The sequence below is a fragment of the Capricornis sumatraensis genome, chromosome 4 (genome assembly GCF_032405125.1).
Source record: "Capricornis sumatraensis isolate serow.1 chromosome 4, serow.2, whole genome shotgun sequence".
NCBI classification, from domain to species: Eukaryota; Metazoa; Chordata; class Mammalia; order Artiodactyla; family Bovidae; genus Capricornis; species Capricornis sumatraensis.
Window position 1 is genome coordinate 123,957,324 of NC_091072.1, and position 19,564 is coordinate 123,976,887.

Genomic DNA, 19,564 nt, shown 5'->3' on the forward strand with positions numbered 1-19,564 from the left:
CGGGATTGTGGGGAAAGAACAGGCTTTGGGCTGAATCAAACCTCAGTTTGAACCCCTTGATTTTCACTAAGTGGATCAGTGTAGATGTGTCTTTAAGCCCTCTGAGCTTCCATTTCCTCATCTATATAACTGGGGATAATTACCTATCTTGTAATAATATCACAAAACATCAATGGGACAGGCTAAGTCAAATGTCTGGCATATGGTATTGCTTAAGAGTTTCTTGCTTTTCCTTTACCCTCTACCATTTGCAGTTCACCAGCTGACTTTTATTTGCCTTTCTGCATGAGCCTTTCCCATAGCACATGTATAATAATCTATATGTTGAACACAATCTTAGAAGAGATCTTGTCTTGCTCCTACCTTTCATCTCTCTAGTCTTCCTCACAATTTTTTTTTAATGCACAGCTTTATAGTAAGTACTTTTCCATTTTTGTTCAAAACCACAGATAGAGATGAAGAAAGTTCATTCTTTTCTTCTCCCATGTCTCCATGAATTCCTATGATATTTTCATTTGAATCAGGAAAAAGATTTCTTGAACAATATTTTTCTAACTTACTTAATTCCCTTTACTCCTTACTAGTGCTTGTTTATGAAAATGAATGGTGTTTTCATGCACTAGACTGGTGTTTTCCAATCATGCTTCTTCTAAAGTGCCTTTTAAAAGATGTTTGCTTTTATTTGCCTTTGAACATTTAAAACACACTTACAGAGAATGTAAGGCACATTTCCAAATAAAGTTTGAATTAGTTTATTCTCACTTGAGTAAAACAATCTGAGTGCTTCAGTCTTCCACCTGATTTGATTCTGAAACAACGTAATTGTGTGCTCTTGTGAGATAAGAAGTTTCAATCCCAGGAACTAGTGTTTGCAGGAAGATTCAGATGATTGATTAAAAGCAAATCAAACAAAAACTGAAAAAAAAAAAAATGAAGTCCATAACCCAAGACCAGAAATCAGAAGTGTTGGTTTAGGAATGCTCTGATTTTAATCTCCCTTCGACTCTCCGTTCATCAGTGTGACTGGCAGAGCTCCTCAGTGAAGAAACCTTGGCATGGGACAAGCAGTGTTTAAATTGGCTCAGAGAAGACAGTGTACAAATTTACTTTTGTCTCCAAGGAGATATAATTTCTTCATTCATTTCCCCTTTTAAAATTTTTTTCCCTGAGCATTTATGAGTAAATTTTAGAGCACATAAAAATGAGGAAGTGATATCACCAGCTCGAGCCAAGTGTAGAATGTGTGTTGGCAGCTATGTTATTGAGATCCTGAATCAGAGCTATTTTCTTCCCCAGCTTGGCTTATTCTGTTGATTTCAGACCAGTGAAGGAAAAAATTGCAAGTGGTACCTTTCCACACGGATGTGTGAGATATGAATTGTGTTCATGTCACAGGCAGACTGTCCTTCAGCCTCTTGAGCATGTCACTGTGGTCTAACTTAGGGTCCCCATTAACTGTAAAATCACCAAGGAGTTTGGCAGCTATAACTGAAGCTCTGAGAATAAGCTTTCAAATTTTCTTATTCTCTTTGTCTTTAAGACTGTCCCAAGATTCCTCTCAATTCCTCCATTACTGATATGTTGATCAGATTCTAGATCTTGTTTGAATCTTTAAGAAGTGGACTGTTGCATTTGATATAACAATAGCAGTAAAAATTCAAAACTTTCTCTTCTCCCACTATTGAGAGATTGGTCTAAATATCATTTGCCAGATAAAGCTCTCCCAGATTGGCATTTGTCTTCACTGTTTTTATACATTAGAATTTTTCTATAATCTCAATGGCCTCAAAAAATGGTGGTTCACTCAAGGGCTAAAACATACTGGAAGATACAATAGTGCAAGGATGGGACCAAGTCAGGAGTGATCTGGAACTGGCTCCAGTTGTCCCATGAAAGCCAGAGTTCTGGCTACTTTTCAGCACCCACACCTCTGCTACCATCTCTGCACCCTTTCTCTGTGATCTATTAGTCAGAGCCCTGGCAGGAGACACAGTGCACAGCCAGTGGAGTGATTGAAGGGTTTATGAAGAGACCTTTGCAGGTCTTTGCAGTGCCTTGGGCAAAGTGGAGCTAACATGCCAAGGGACACATACCAGATGGCCTGAAATGTCAAAGGAAGGAACTGTCACCAACACTAAGTGAGAGCTATGACCTTGGAGAGGATCCCTAGACCGGAGCTATGCCTGGAGGTAGGCAAACTGAGCCACTATCAGACAGATGTGGAGGAGTTGTTGTTGTTCAATTGCTAAGTCGTGTCTGACCCTTTGTGACTCCATGGACGGCAGCATGCCAGGCTTCCCTGTCCTTCACTGTCTCCCAAAGTTTGCTCAAACTTGTGTCCATTGAGTCGGTGATGCCATCCAACCATCTCACCCTCTCTCACTCGCTTTTCCTTGCCCTCAGTCTTCCCCAGCATCAGGGTCTTTTCCAATGAGTCAGTTCTTCGCATCAGGTGACCAAAGTATTGGAGTTTCAGCTTCAGCATCAGGTCTTTTGATGAATGGTCAGTGTTGATTTCCTTTAGTATTGAATGGTTTGATTTCCTTGCTGCCCAAGGGACTCTCAACAGACAAAATGTGGTCCCCTGGAAAAGGGAATGGCAAGCCACTTCAGCATTCTTGCCTTGAGAACCCCATGAACAGTATGAAAAGGTGGAGGAGGGAGGGGTTGTCCAATTCAAAGGAAAATATAGACAAGAGTGAAGATCAAGTAGGCAAGAGAGCAGCCCATGGGGAGGAAGGAAGTTCAACATACATTCGTACAGAGCTCAGACAGAATCCCATTGCCCCAGACAATCCAGCTCTTTCTGTCCTTCCACTTCTGACTTGCCCCTTCCCATGCTGGTCCCCAGTTAGTCTTCTGAGGCCAGCTCTCCACCCATTTCATGCAGTCTGTATTATCATCATTTGAAAGCATCGAAGGGCATCTGTAGATTGAAAGCTCATGATGTTTTAAATAAGCCTGAGAGCCTCTGATTTGCTCAAGTGGAGACTCACTGATGCATTTCCTCTGGACAGTAATATAAGGAGCTGAGTTTTCAAGAAATTATTAAAATGTACACAAGCATCAGAGAGAGAGCCCAGGTTTCCTCTTGCAGGAGACCTGGAGTCCTGTGCAGCTGTGAGGAAAATTTTTCACAGAAATAATGCAATGCATTTTTGCTGATTTGTAGTTGCAGTTATTTGTGAGGGACCCAAAGGTTTCAGCATTTGAGATTACAACAGGGATAATAATGCTAATCTCCACAGAACTGTTGTGAACATTGAAGAGAATTTTTTAAACTGGCATAAATGTGTTGCCTGCTACTGGGGGGAAATTTGAGGGTCACTTAACAAGAAAATAAGCGTAGCTCACTGCCCAGTGCCCCCAGGTTGGTACAAGAGATGGGGATTCAGAACAAGAGATGAAGCAGTAAAGTGCAGTCAGATAAAGCAATGGAGATTTCAATTGATTAAATAACTTGTCTTCCTCAATTAAAAAGAACTTCCATAATAATATAATAGTGATTATTGAGTATTTTAATACACTGAAATATTCACAAAATTAAAATTTAATTTCAGTCATGTGGAAGATGTCATTTTTCCTGAGCATGAAAGTCCCATGACCTTTCAAGAGCAGGTAGTAGTAGCAATGAATGGAATGAGAGAGGCGTGGAAGGGTGCCTCTGCATGCGTGCATCCTGATTAAAAAGTACCTGATTAAAAATGCTGTTGGTCAACTCTGGCAGACAATCATAAGACAGTTTAGATATTCAAAGACTGAGGACTTCTCAACCCAAATTAGCATTGTAAATACTGTGTTTCGGAGGATGGCAAAAAAATGCAAGGTTTCCATAGTGAGAAGTCTCTAAATTGAACCCCAGAGATGTATGTGTAGCTTCTATCACTAATCTTTTCTTATTGCAACAATTTGGTGAATGCCAACTATGTTTGTTCAGGTATCTGGATAAATTTAAGTGGGATGGTGACTCCCATCAGGGAAGGCATTGTCTAACGGAGGAAGTAGACCCAAGAACAGATGAGAAAAGAGGGCCTCATGTATAGCTCTGTCAGTTGTCAGCTCGGATATACCTTACTCCCAGGGCTGAAGAGGGAGCTTTATGGTCATCAGCTTCCCTGAAAACTGATAAATTAGATGCAGACAGCTAGAGCCTAGAACTGCCAAATGCATCCTTAGGGTTGAAATATAACTGTGCTCTTTGTAGAACTGTCAGAACATGCTGAATGCACTGTTTTATTTCTCTGTAACCTGTTTAGAGGTGAAAGAAAATATGATAATAGGGATGGCGGTGATAATTACTGTAACGACGCCTGTTCTCTGCTGCTCTGGGAGGGAGCAGACCATGGTGGAGGTTGTGTGGGTTGAATGAGAGTGGAGCTGTCTTCTCATGACCACTCGTTCGCACAATGCTGGCCACGTGCATTTGCATCTGTGTGTGTGTGTGTGTGTGTGTGTGTGCTTGTGTATGTTTCCTCATCTGTGATTTGCTGTGTGTGTGTGTGTGTGTGTGTGCTTGTGTATGTTTCCTCATCTGTGATTTGTTCCTTGAAAAGGAAACAGTAGGAAGGGAATGGGATAAACCAGAAGCCACTAGGCTAGGCTCAGATTTTGGAGCTGGGGCTTCTCTGAGGTAATCTATGTTTCTGAGGAGATCACTGCTTTTCCATTAGTGACTGCCACAGATACATGGCTGTGCAATGGTGGCCAAGTGATTCTCTGGGCACCCTGACAGGTGTGTTAAGAGATTTTCATTTCTTTACAGCTCAGAGAAATGCTCTTCTGTCTCCTCTCGAGCCAGAAGAAAATCAAGCCTAACACCCACCACAGTGAATCTATCACACATTTTTCCTACAGATACAGTAGGTATTGGTAAACTTTCTTTTGTTTAACTGATCAGAGAAGTAAATTAATTTGTCAAAAGTTGCACAGTTAATCAGACAAGTAATGTATTTTTAATGGCTATATTACTAGCTGTTTTAATTCTTCTGTCATTTTACTCCCTAGTGTATTTGGAATAAATTTCCAGTGGCCTCTTTCCCAGAAATGAATGCACTTTGTGCACTTTGGAAAATGAAACACATTTTTCCCCTACTCATATTTTGTTTGCATTTCATCTGAACCTATTAGGTTGAGATAAGCCACAAATTATTTAGCCAACTCTGTCACGTCTGTGATCCAACAAGATACAAAATTGGATTCCCTTCCAGTCTTTCTCATTCTAGGAAGTTCAGCCACATCCATGACATATTTTTCCCTAATTTTACAACATTCTGATTGGCCAATCAACTTATAGTTTATATCAATATTTAGTATATTCTTGAATATGTTCTATCTCTCTTGTCTGAATGGGGAGGAGAGAAGATTATCATCAGTTTGATTTGAGAGTCAAGAACTCTTTTCATAAATATTATTTCTCTTGAGATAAACAGTGGAACTTCACTGAGTTTGGGCACTGTGCCACTGTCTTAAGTTGAATGTTTTGAAAATAAAGAAAATACCACATAAGACAGCCCTTCTGGTTGCACATTCTGTGGAGTGGTGGCCTCTAAACTCACAACTCCAATGACATGGACCTTAACTGACCAAGAAATCTTTGTGCTGATCCAACCAACCCCACTAAACCATGAACTGCAGTTATGCCGTTTTATAGCTGAGGTGAGGAAGGGCTAATTACTTGCCTGCTCAAGGTGACTAATGATGGCAGGGCCCCAACTTAAATCTGGACATCCGCTTTGGGACACTGACTTGCTTTCCCTTCTATGTGTGTGGGACCCTTAACTTGTTCCTAGTTACCTGTAGGTAAAAATCAGCTCCACTCAGGGAATACCAAACCCTTATAATTCATCACCTGCTAACATGCACAGGGTTATTCCCTGCTTTGTACTTTCTGTATCTTATGCCTGGAATGCACCTCACTGTGGCCACAATGCCTTTTTCAGAGCTATGAGGGATGCTCACCAATAACTGCGATGAGGTGGGGAGGCATCTCATAGGGTAAAACACGATCCAGGGACGTGGATATATCATGACCTGGTCAGAATTCCATCAGTCCCTCCCCTTGTCTTCATTCTTAGGATTAATTAATAGGGGATTTTACATTCTCTTTACAAATCTGTTTAGGAAGACACACTAATGCTTTTGTAAAAGTATTTCAGTTTTTGAATAGTCCAAAGAAAGAAAACAGAGAGAGAGAACATCACATAGACTCAACATTCATAAGGAACACTTGGGCAAGACACTCATTCTCTGGGGTTTATTTTCAACTTTGTCCAGAAATACTTGCCTTTGTCAACTTAAAAAAATAGTCACAACCTAAAAGTTGAGAGTTACGTTTTAGTTGGTGGGAATTTTTAGGACTTTAAGCACAGGAGACAGTGTCTTATGTAACCCTGAGAGAATTGCTCTGTTGAAGCAGGGGGAGTGGGTTGGGGGGGAGTGGGTTGGGGCAGGGGGTGGGTTGGAAAGGGAAGTGAGGGGAAGTTGGTTATATAGAAGTTGGCAATAAAGGACAAGTAGTCTGAGCATCAAAAGTATTTTATGAATTAAACAAAACCAGATAGCCCAGGTTAAGGAATTTAGTGCTTTTCTATCCAAGGGAAGAGTCTGGGCTCTTTGAAATCATTCCTTCCATGTGCATCTCAGCTATCTGGGTCCAGTATTCTGTGTTTTTCACATCCTGAGTTCCCCAGAGCTCATTGTAGAGTGGCTGCAGCCTCATGGCTGCCGGATCGACAGGTATTTTCCTCCTTCCTGAGTGACCTTAGGGTCAGGGATTCACATTTGGAGGGCCAGAATCACTGATGTCAATATGAAAGAAATATTCCATATCTCACCATCATATTATAGGATTCTTAGGGTGTTTGTTCCTTATATAAACTTTAAGTTCTTGCACTGAAATATACTTTGTAAACTGAAAGAATAATATAAATTACAAAGAGAGTTTTCAGCTTTTAAATATAATGAACTTGCCACTTCTTACCTGTGTTTTCCCTTTAATTTAAATGCACCATAGAATATATAACATTGCATCCATTTGAGTTGAAAGCTTGTTATGCAAATTTTTTTTCTTCTTTTTCTTTCATCTTTTAATTCTAAAGGGTATGGTTACTTTAGGTAAAAAAAAAAAAAAAAATGAGGTAATGACTTACAGAACCATTAATTGTTCAAGGGAAATAGTCCAAATCGCATTTGCTTACATGGAATTACTCTCAGAAATTTTATTATTCAATGTATTATAGTCAGCAAAACAAAGATTTTAATAAAGTCCAAGTATCAAATGTCTCAAGATGCTTAAAATCTTTTACTTTGTCTACTTAAAATATTAGTAGTTTGTGTTAGGGAGTCTTATTTATGTTTTTGAAATGTTTTGTTTAGTGTTTTGCAAATATTTAAAGTGTTAGGCTATTTAAAATGTTTACAAGAAACAGTTTAAAACAGTAATATGGAAAGTTCCATTTGGTTTTCCTCTTCAATTATTTTTTTTTAATATCATCCAATACATATAGATTTGTTTTAAATGGATTTTCCTTCAAATGTGTCCATTTGGAAATTCACACTATCTTTTACAGTGCCCATTACAACATAATATTGATAATAAATAAAACATTTTTGTTAGTTGTGACAAAAATCTTTACAAATTTTTTATATACAATATAAGAGAAAGGTATTCTATCAGTTTAATGAATTATTGTAATGAATTTTTACTCCAAAAAATTTCATGGAATCAAGTAATTTGATGGAATCAAGCAAGTAAATGCTTAGTGGCTTACTTTGAAAGATGCTAAAAACACCTCAGCTCAAGTGATCTCCCTCTCTGGTGCCCCTTATTTCACCATTTGCATTTCATTTCCTTCGTGCTAAGATTTGCCTCCTCTGGTGGGCTCTTTGTGGGTTTTTTTCTTTGTTTATTCATTTGTTTTTAATGTGTTCTATTTTGAGAGGACAATAATTCTCCATGATGCCTTAGTGAGCTTTATCCTACCCAGCTGCTGTGCTCCCTGGAATGAGTTGCCTGGGGGCACAAGGACTCTGAAAGAAACCAGACCAAGTAGTGTTGCTGTAGGGCCAGCCCAGAACAAGGAGTAATGGTCACTGATTATGTTATGCAAATAGCAGATGTTCTGGGTGGCAAATTTGTGTCAGGCAAACATGCGAATATTTCCATGAGCCAGAGGTTTTAGCCTGAAGGCTTTCTCTGATGAATCAGTACACTGATCAAAAGGTCCACATTGGTCTAGTTTATTCATTCCTTGAGTAAGAACTTGATGGTTAAATGCTAACTGAAGTGGAATTAAACCCAGATTAATTTGTCCTCCACTGTTGTGTGTTTCAGAGACTGGAGCACAGGGAAGTTTTGGTGGGCTTGTTGTTCCTGGTTTTCCCGTTCATCCCAGCCAGCAACCTCTTCTTCAGGGTGGGTTTCGTGGTGGCCGAGAGAGTCCTATACATGCCTAGGTAATTACTGTTTCTGGTTTTCTCTTTACGAGACCAACACTGATGGCTCCAGAGAGACTGTTGTTTGTGTATATCACAGTTAGATCCTTGTGGAGCTCAGGTGTTTATTACATCAGCTTTAAAAACAGCCACAGAGGAAGCTGGATAAGAATATTGACCCGAGTATATTCAGGATTTTAGCAGCAATCATTTTACCGTAACTTCTTTGTTCAAGTATCTGTACTTATTAAACATAATTACTCTCTAGAAATATTTGTTAATTTGCATTAAGTTATTAACTATGTTAAGTAGCATGATTTTAATTGACTTCTATCTTCTTTCTCCCTCTTTCTTTGTTCTTGAATTTAAAAACAGAAACAATTTCAAAGAAACTTGTCCTTGAGAAAAACATTGGTTAAAAGTTATAAAGGGCGTTCAGACATGTATGATTACATAATGCCACTTAGCTTTGAATTTTTGAACAGTGTGACGCTTGTCCGTTCTCTTGTCTTATTCAAATGTCAGCATTCCAAGGCCATGTTTCTCTCCAGAAGCCTGAAAATGTCCCTGAAATGGTTCTGCCATTTATCTATTGTGTGACCTTAAGCGGAACATGATTTTTTTTACACTAATTTTTTTTTTTAACTTTAGAACATTATCTCTTTATTTTTATTTTGGCTGTGCTGGGTCTTTGCTGCCACACATGGGCTTTATTGCCACGTGGCACGTGGGATCTTAGTTTCCTGACTAAGTATCAAACCCCCATCCCCTGCATTGAAAGATGTGTTCTTAACCACTGGACCACCAGGGAAGTCCACAAACTAAATTTTTTTTTTTAACTTATAGAGCTTTATTTATTTATTTAATTTACTTTTATTTAAGCCACACTGTGCAGCTTATGAGATAGTTCCTCGACCAGGGATTCACCTGACCCTTAGCAGTGAAAGTACAGAGTCCTAATCACTGGGCTGCCAGAAAATTCCCTCTCATTTTTAAAACAGATATTTTAATAAGCTTCCTAAAATTAAGTGATTTTATGAATTATGAGTAAGAATGAACTTTTCTAAAAGGCAACAAAATAAATACAATAAACCAAAATATTATCAGGAAATCATTCATATTGAGTTAGAAATTTGTTAACTTTAAATTTAATTTAAATAAAATTAATTTAAGTAACAAATAAGAAGATTTAATTTCATTTATGGATATTGATTGAGAATTTTTAAATGCATATAATTAGAAATGAATTTCATAACCTTTAACTTCCCTCAAACTAAGTACCTCACAGCTTTTCTAAGACTTTACAGTCTCTTGTTTTGACTTGGTTAATGAAAAGGTGGCCTTTAATTTTCTTTGTGTTTACAGCACAATTTGGGAAGGAAATTATTCCTTGATAAGAACTACTTGATAAGACAAAAATACAGCACAATTTCTTTGCATTCTATGTTGCCTTAAGATAACAAGCTTGTGAGGCTTTGTCAGTACAAAGGAATATGGTGGGCAAAGGCAGACTTTAGTGTCTGTTCTACATGTGTTTTTGCTTGGAGCAGCTGAGAGTGGCTTCAGTCAGGTTTTGTCTGCAGTACTCCTGATTCCAAGTAGAATCTGTATTCATTCTTCACTTAAGAGATATTCACAGAGCACCTGTCCCAGGCATGCTCTACTAGATCTGAGGCTACAAAAATTAGTGAATCTCTGGGTTTTGTGGTTTTTTTTTTCCCCCCACCAAAGATTTTAACTGCTGATTAAACACAAAATGGCACCTTTCAATCTAAACACTTGATGGGTCTGGATATTTTTTAAAATAATATCACAGTCTAATTGTATCAGAACTTTTGTTGAATCTTTATTGTATGTCAGTCACAACACTAAGTGTGTTATATTTGTTTTCTCAGTTAATGCATGCTGTATGTGGTGGTTCAAGACATGTTCCTACAGTCATAGTGTGACGTGAGTGTGACATCCCTAGGTCTGTTTTCTCATCTATGTAAAATGAAGATAATGGCACTGAACTCAGTGAGATAGTATAAACATTAAGTGAGATGGTCATATAAAAAACTATAAAATGCTTTGTATTGTACATGACTAGTAAATATCAACTGTTACTATTGTTGATATCAGCTTTCTGAGATAGCTGATACCATTATACCCATTTTACAAAAGTAATGCCTGGGCTCTAAGTTAAGTTACTTGTCCAAGTGATAAAGCTGCTGCTGCTGCTGCTAAGTTGCTTCAGTCGTGTCCAACTCTGTGCGACCCCATAGACTGCAGCCCACCAGGCTCTGCCATCCAGGCAAGAACACTGGAGTGGGTTGCCATTTCCTTCCCCAATGTGTGAAAGTGCAGTCACTCAGTTGTGTCTGACTCTTTGTGACCCTGTGAACTGCAGCCTCCTAGGATCTTCTGTCCATGGGATTTTCCAGGCAAGAGTACTGGAGTGGGGTGCCATTGCCTTCTCCAAGTGATAAAGCTAGTAAGTGGCAAAATGGTGGATTATGGATCCTTGTCTACTGACCCGTCTGTCACCTTCCAGCTTACATTGCTTCTCTGATAGTAACCTCAGTATTCTGCTCAGTGGAAAAAGATGAAGAAAATCTGAGCACAGTTAAGTGCTCTCAGCTCAACTCCATTTGGAATCAGCACTTGATACTTTAGGAGTCCTGAGATCTGAATCCTCAGCCATTGAGGTTCTGACTACATGGGCAGTGAACTTTTCTAATCCAAATACAAGAGAAAATTTTTTGAGGAAATGAAAGGCTGGAATTTTAAATAAGAGGTTAAATTTCATTCTTCTGGAAGAGAAACTTAGGTAAACATTATGAAAGAAAAAGTGAAATTTAGTTACTCAGTCGTGTCCAACTCTTTGCAATCCCAAGAACTGTAGCCTGCCAGGCTTCTCTGTCCATGGATTTCTGCAGGCAAGAATACTGAAGTGGATTGCCAATTCCTCCTCCAGCGGCTCTTCCTGACCCAGGGGTTGAGCCTCAGTCTCCTGTATTGCAGGCAGATTCTTTACCATTTGAGCCATCGGGGAAGCCCATAATATTGTCATCAACCGTGTGTAAACTATCTTATTTAAAGCCAGGGGTTTCTATCACCCCAGCAGGTGTGTCCTCCACGCACAGAATCATCCAGCTCTGGCCCTCCCGGTGCCACCATGTCATAGCTAGGCCTTTCTCTGATTCCATTCCTTTGCTCCAAAATAGTCAAAGTTGTACCACTGCCCTTTTCCCACTAGGAATAAGCTGATTGGGATTAAAAGTTTGAAATATAAAGAAAATATCAATATTACCAACAGCACGTGCCTGCCTCTCAGAACTTATTTGAATTTTGCTGCATTTGGCAAACTTGATGCAAAGTCATCCAAAAATCAGTTTCAGGAAACTGATCTTTATTAAAAGATGGCTGTCCTTTCCTCTCCAAGTTCCTGCATCTATGCATTGTAGTGCTGATGCCAAGTCATCATTTTCTGAGGGTTTGTCTTTACTGCCCAGCGTCTCCTGTATTCAGATCCACATTATCGGTGTGTCCAGCCAGGACTCTTTCCCCTCCAAAGCTCTAGTCTCAGCAGATGCCAAGGCCGTGTGACAGGGAGGTGGTCCTGGAGCTGATGAAGGGGGCAGGTGACCAGGCCAGATACACAGCTCTGAACACACACCTGAGAGTTTAATTCTGATTCTGGGAGCCCGGGGTCAGAGGAAGCTGAGGAGTTTTTGAGAGAGACATTGTACTTCTCATGAACCCCAGCCTTCCTTCACGATCGCTGTTGTAATGAGTACCGCAAGGGAGCCATATTAATTACGGCGCTGGATTTCCTTTTATCTAAAGTTGTACAACTGGGTCAGAAATCAAAGTTTTGTGGTGAAACTTCTGTACTATGACTTAAGAGACTTAAGTAACTTTGTTGGAGCTGGTTACCCATGGTGACAGTTTTCATGAAAATGGGTACTTTCTCCTAAAAAGATTTTACTCAGCAGAGACCAGCTGGCCCATCTCAGTGGAGGATGGTAGACAGTTGGGTAAGGAGCTGCTGGAATCTTCTTTAGGGCTGCAAAGAATCTTACAGACAACTGCAACTGTCCCTTGGAAAGTGCCAGAGCACCAGGTGAAGCCAGTGCATTTAATATACCTGCACGCTGGCTTCCACAATGCTGAAGCGTGTGTCCAAGCTTTTTTAAACACACAGGAATCGTCTCTGCATGGCTCTCCTCCCATTATTGAGCTCAACAAGAAAGAGCCATTCCCCACTGCATTCACACCCAGCTGCTTTGAGGAAAATATGCACCATGTATTCTGGCCTTCTTGAAGATACAGATCATCATCTTTAATATAGAAATTCATCAATGCAGAAAATCTGTGTTATCTCCAAAACTTTGGCCAACAAAAGGAAGATAAAATTAAAAGTTCAACTGATAGATGAACTTCCTGCTCACTGAATGTTCAAGTTAAGGATCCCATTCTGAGTTTTAAGATCCCATCCATGAACACTACAGAGGTCATGTCCACCTTCACTGAACCCCAGGTGGATCCCTGCAGCCCCAGGGGGCTGGTTTGGCCATTTTACAAGAAAAACCCAGAATGAGTCATATCCACAGTTCTCTTTCATCCTCCGCCTCTCTGCCTAACAATGAACAAGTCACTTAAATCTTTCGGCTTCTGTTCTCCCTCCATCCTGACCTAGCGAAGATCCAAAATCTCACCTGCCTCTCACTTGCACTTTGAAATCTGTGGATAAAAGGAACAGAAATTGGCTATCTATTTAGCACACTGTTGTATGGCTTTAGGGTCAATGTTTTACCACCAAAAGCAATTGGAATAATCTTTTCTTCTGGTGATAAATGCCAATTTTATGGATATCTTTTTTGAACAGGCAGGGGAGTTCAGGGCTTAAATCATTCTTTCACAGAAGTTTTGATCTCTTGTTCTTATCTCAAGAGTAGCATATAATTTAATGGCTACTTTTTGTATTTCATAAAAACCACTTTATAATGCTTCAAAGGACTAAAATTTCTTAGAATCAATGAAGCAGACATAGTTGTTGAGAGCTCTCAAATAAAATCAGAGGATATGATCAGAGATCCATTCAGATGCCAGATTAAGGATGATTTATTTACTTTAGTGTCAAAGAGCAAATTCCTGAACTATTTTAAGAAAACACGTATGAGGGGAGAGGGAAGAACAGACAGGGGTAAGTGAAGGCAGAAACAAGAATGCGGACAGAATTGATCAAGAAAAACTGGGACCATGGAAGGAGAAGTTAAATAGATAACATGTGTTTGAGGGGGAAAAGGATACGATTTGAGTTGTGTAGTTCTTCAGCTAATGGACACATCAGACATGGAAAAATGGGAAAAAGGTGACTCTTTTCCATTTTCAGTTTTGACAAATACCTTCAAATCACACCTACTAATTCTAAAATGGAATTTGTAATCTTACACAGGTTATTTATTTCTCAGGATGCAAAATGAGACATGTTACCTCTAAAGGAACACTAGTCCTGTTATCTGACATTGGGGACCCCTACTGATAAGCCCTCTATGTGTATGTTCCTTCAGAGTTGCTGGAAGAGAGTGATGATTGAGAGTGAATCAAAGTTTTGCCGAATACACAAATCAACAGAAACATAATTTGCTATCAATAAAATCTTACGTTAGCACATCCAGTGAAAGGAAGACTGACCTGGGAATCAACACGCTGCCTGGCCATCCTGAGGATTACTTTCCTGTCTATAAAATCTGAGTGTTGGCCTTGCCTGGTGGTCCCCAAATGTTGCTTATATCTTCATGCCACAGTTATCCCTGCCTATAGCCACACTGGAGATTGAGAGTGCAACCCTCCATTAATTTCTTCTCCCCCACTCAGCTCCTCCTTCTTGGACATTTTGCAGTTCAGGAAATCTAAACTCCAGTTATCAGGATGCTACATGGTCTCAAAGGTTCCTTTCAGCTCCAAAGTTCCACTCTTTGTGGCTTGGAATAACCTTGGGTAAAGCATGAATTTTTCCTCTTAAGGTCTGAAACACATGTTTGTCCTGTATTGGAATGGGACCACTTGTGTCTGCTTAGTTTCAGCATGATACCCAAGTAGGGAAAGGGAGACATATCCCCTGATGGTGGGGCAGGAAGAGGGGAAGTCCACCTGCCATGTGGATAGGCCCTCTGCAGGGTCCAGCAGAGGGCACTGGAAGTTGGTCTGGGCAGCCCTGGTGTGGGGCCTCCTCATGAACTGATGGGGTGTCCTTGCTTAGCAGCAATAAGGAGTACCTGCCAGGAGGAAATAGGACCCTAATCACTGAAGTAAGACAACAAGGGGCAATGGCAGATGCTCCCATTCAAGTGGTGATAGTGCAGGCAGCTTATCAAGAGAAGCTGCAACCATGAGAACAGGTCACATGTGTGCATATCCATATCAAGTCATGAGAAGAGACTCAGGAATTGTGCTGAAGCCTAATATCTAAACCCAGGCTCAAAGCACAGGTCAGATTGCTCACAAGGTGAATGGTACTGAGTCCGACATGTTGAGTCCCTCTGCCACCCTACACTGGGGTTTCAAAAGGCAATTAACGTTGGTCTTCAGAATACCACAGGGTAGGGATGGGAAGATTTGACTCCAGTGTGTTTGTTTCTCTGCTGTTGCTGTGCCAGCATGGACTGTTCCATCCAGCCCCTTGAGACCTCAACTAAGAAGAGAGATGAGATCTAGAAGCTGGATCTTGTCTTGTGAAGGCTACTCTCCAGAGCAGAGCCCAAGTAGGGAGGGTCCTGGGCTGCACCAGACTAGTGGTCAGTCACCAAGTCATCATGGGAGTGAGTGGGCTAGGTGACTGTCATGACCAGAAAGGAAGCAGTAGGACTTTGCAAAGGGACTCAAATGACTATGTTAGAGACTGTGGATCACATAGAACAGAACAGTAGTGAGAAGGAGTGAGTGAGCTGAGAGGAGGTCAGTGTGCTCACGGGCTGAGGATCAGCTAGTCCGTTCTGTTGTGTTCAGTTAATTGTCCTCGGCTATTGGATAAAGGGAGGATAAACTTGAACAGTTATTTGCTAGGCTGGAATCAAAGCCTTAATATTATAGAACCTTGTTAGGTTGTTAGTTACAAAAGATAAATGTTTGTTTCTGAGTTTTAAATGGAGAGCAGTAAATGTCTTGGAAACCATGATTTGAAAGTAAAATTTGGAGAGTAGAATCTGAATTCAGATAAGACTGAATAGAATAATACATGTGCAAAATGTTTGTAAGCTATACTAGGTAATTACAAGCCATTATTTCAGTCTATCCTGTACAAATGAGAAGACTGGGGGAACCAAAGTGGAAGGAAGTCAAAGCAACATAGTACAGGCCTCTCATTCTCCAGCGCTTTTCTTCCTCTTGCTTTGCTCTACAAAACTCTTTTGTCTCTTTTCTCAACTCATGTGCTCAAAAATAAACAACCCTTAAAAGAAAAAAAATAATATGTTGAATCTAGACAAATGGTACAGATGAATCTATTTCCAGGGCAGGAATAGAAACTCAGATGTAGAAAACACACAGGTGGACACAGAGAGAGAAAGGAAAGGTGGGATGAACTGGAAGATTGAGAGTCACGTATGTGCACTACCACATGTAAGACAGCGGGTGGGAAGCTGCTGCAGAGCACAGGGAGCACTACTCAGTGCTCTGTGACAACCTAGATGGGCGCAGTGGCTGGGGGAGGGGGTGACAGGAGGGAGGTCTGAGACGGAGGGGATATAAGGCCTATACACAGCTGATTCACTTCATAGTATAGCAGAAACTAACACAACAGTGGAAAGTAGTTATACTCCATTGGAAACAAAAAAACTGAGCTCCCAGACACAGAGAACAGATTGGTGGTTCCCAGAGATGGGGTGTGAGGGGTGGGCAAAATAGGTGAAGGTGGGCAAAAGGCACGAACTTCCAGTTATAAGTTAAAGAAGCCCTGGGCATGTAATGTGTAGTTAATAATACTGTGTTGTATAACTGAAAATTGCTGAGAAAATAGATCTTAAAAGTTCTTATCACGAGAAAAAAAAAATGTTAACGTATGTAAGCTTGACGGATGTTAATTAGACTTACTGTGGTGATCATTTTACAATAAATAGAAATATCAGATACCTGACACTAGTGTATCACTCGTATCTCAAATTTTTAAAAAAGTGAGCAACCCTAGCTTATCAGGCTAACGTTCTGAAACATAATACTGAAGGAGGTTATGGAATGTGCCTCTGGGAGTGGAAGGGAGACTAGCATGAAGGTGTCACACTCCCAGTGTCCTGCATGGTTTGCCTGGAGGATGTAAGTGGACTTATATATCGCTATTGCAACCTCCCCTCCATTACGACTCCCTTGTCTTTATTAGTGAATCTCTTTCTTTCCTTGGTGCCTGGATTCTGTCCATCTCAAACCAGGGACTTCTTCTATACATTTTAGTCATCTTAAAATATCCTCCCCACTCATTGAGAAGCCCAGGTTGTCAGAGGTGGGACCACCATTTTGTACATCTGTGTTTTCTCATAATACCCAGAAAAATACATGCTTCATTAGAGAGTATTGTGTAACATTAAAGAACATTGGATGCTCAGAGGTAGGGTCTACCTGCCAATGCAGGAGACGGAGATTCCATCCCTTGGTCAAGAAGATCCCATGGAGGAGAAAATGGCAACCACACTAATATTCTTGCCTGGGAAAGCCTATGGACAGAGGAGCCTGGTGTGTTACAGACCACAGGGTCACAAAGACCTGACTTGACTGCGCGACTCAGCTTGCATACGCCGACATGTGCCACAGCCTGTGCAGTCAGGTCTGTGTTAGTATGGGGAAGAAACACGGGTATAGCAGCAGCTAGTGAGTTGCCTGGCCATTATGCTTTTGCTTCAAAACTGAAGATGCTCGACTCCAGAATTTGGTAGTTTGTGGAAGAATTAGTGGCAGAATTCAGGTCCTAATGCTGAGTATGCTGTAGGAGGTTTGAGAAGGTGGTTTTTCTGACATCTTAGATGTAGATTCAGTTACTTTCGAGGTGTTTGGCTTTGACCAAAAGGCCCTGCAGCTCAGATGGAAAATTTGGATGTGGCCACTTGAACCAGGCTGAGATGGAAATAAGCCAAGTGGAGGCGCCTGCACAGGGAAACATGACACCTCGAGTATCACCCTGGTGATAGTCATCTTTGGGTTCCACTTTGAACTGATGCATTTTTAAATTCACTTTTGTTTCCATATTAGTTTTGTTGTCAAAACTTGGCCTCTGTTCACTGGTGCTGAATAGAAACACAGAGACAGGGTTTTGGGTGTAGTAGAACACCTGAGGATCGCAAAGTATACATATATGTAGCGCAAAATGTGTTCAGAAACTCGATTTACTATTGGACCATACTCTTCGGAGGGACTGGGAAGTTCTTTTAAATCATTAAATATTAAGATGACCATCTCTTCTTTTAAATTACAGTACATGTTCTAGACCATTCAGATCAAGCCTTTACTCCCTTTGAGAGTTTTCAACATCAGTTGATTGAGCTTCAGGCTTTACAACATTTATCCCTGTAGAGATCATCTTTACAGTTCCTCGGGAAACTGTGAATGTGCTGAGTTTTGTTTTCAATACTGTATGAAAACAGGAAAAAATAAAACAAAATTTAGAAAATACAGCTCATTTAAAAAAAAAAAAAGGAAAGAAAAGAGCAGCTTTTATTGCTTTGCCAGGCAAAGGGGACCACAGTGGGTTAATGCCCTCAAGGGTGAGTGACCCACCCTGGAAGGGGTAGGGAGAAGTTTAACAGTGGTTAAGAAGCAGAGCGTGATCAGCTCATGGACAGTTCTTGAATTGGCTTGCATCAAGGTGAAGTTTCAAGCATCATCAATCTTCTGGTTTCAACCAGTCTAAGGTCTATGTTCTGGTGGTCAGCAGTTTTCATCTGGAGGAGGTCTGCTTCCAGTAAAAACAACTTAAGAATGTGTTTCAGAACTTTATCTATATATTTTAGGGAACTGGGAGTTGGGTGATTCAGCTGTGTGGCAGAATCATAGTCTAAATTTTTACCAGTTCCCTAGCCCGAGAGCTCTTCTTTGTTTCTATATCTCCCTATTTCCTAGTCATTAGCTCGAGTCAGCGTTTTACTTCAAAAGACAAGGACACAGGGGCTTTTACACAGTTTTAGTTTCTGATGCCTTCAACCACAGTGTTCAATCACACTTATGAAGCACCTCCTGTTATCTGCCCAGTACTTAGCCTGAAAAAAGGAATAAAACAATTCTCTATCCTTAGAAGTCACCCTAACTTCCACTTAATACTTTATGTCTTATCAGAGTTGAATACAAAAGCTTCCTCATTATGCATTAATGCAACAAAGAGTTTATAATTTTCTTTTCCTTCACTTTCACAAAGATAGACACAATAGAGAAAGGTTTGACATGGGTCTAACGGAAGATTTGCTTAGTGCTTTTTTATGTTTGAAGTCTATGGATGTTCATTATTGTAACTACATGGCCACATGTATTTCACATAGGACCAGTGTACCTTATTTTCTGCAGTGTTTTTTTCTATAAAAATGTTATGTGAATCATACCTTTCAGAAGGAAACAATGTTGTATAAAGAATTTTGAAGTTTTAAAGGTGTTCTTATTGAATGCTCTTAAAAGACTTATAACTGGCCTGTAAATTAGACAGTTTGGGTCAGTCTGGAAATTATGTTTCTTGAGGTGTATTTACAGATCTACAACATATTTTATTGATGTGTTCAGTTCAGTTCACTCGCTCAGTCGTGTCCAACTCTGTGTGACCCCATGGACTGCAGCACGCCAGGCCTCCCTGTCCATCACTAACTCCTGTAGTTTACCCAAGCTCATGTCCATTGAGTTGGTGATGCCATCCAACCATCTCATCCTCTGTCATACCCTTCTCCTCCCACCTTCAATCTTTCCCAGCATTGGAGTCTTTTCAAATGAGTCAGGTCTTCACATCAGGTGGCCAAATATTGGAATTTCAGCTTCAACATCAGCCCTTCCAGTGAACACTTAGGACTGATCTCCTTTAGGATGGACTGGTTGGATCTCCTTGCAGTCCAAGGGATTCTCAAGAGTCTTCTCCAACACCAAAATTCAAAAGCATCAATTCTTCAGCACTCAGCTTTCTTTA

General features: G+C 40.3%; 1 protein-coding gene across 1 annotated transcript in view; it reads left to right on the plus strand.

Moving 5' to 3' along the window:
* Positions 1-19,564, plus strand: part of TMTC1 (transmembrane O-mannosyltransferase targeting cadherins 1) — a 313,576-nt gene that overhangs the window by 196,183 nt on the left and 97,829 nt on the right. The window contains exon 9 of the mRNA XM_068971048.1: positions 8,333-8,454. Coding sequence (XP_068827149.1) covers positions 8,333-8,454 — 122 coding nt within the window. The remainder of the gene's footprint in view (positions 1-8,332; positions 8,455-19,564) is intronic.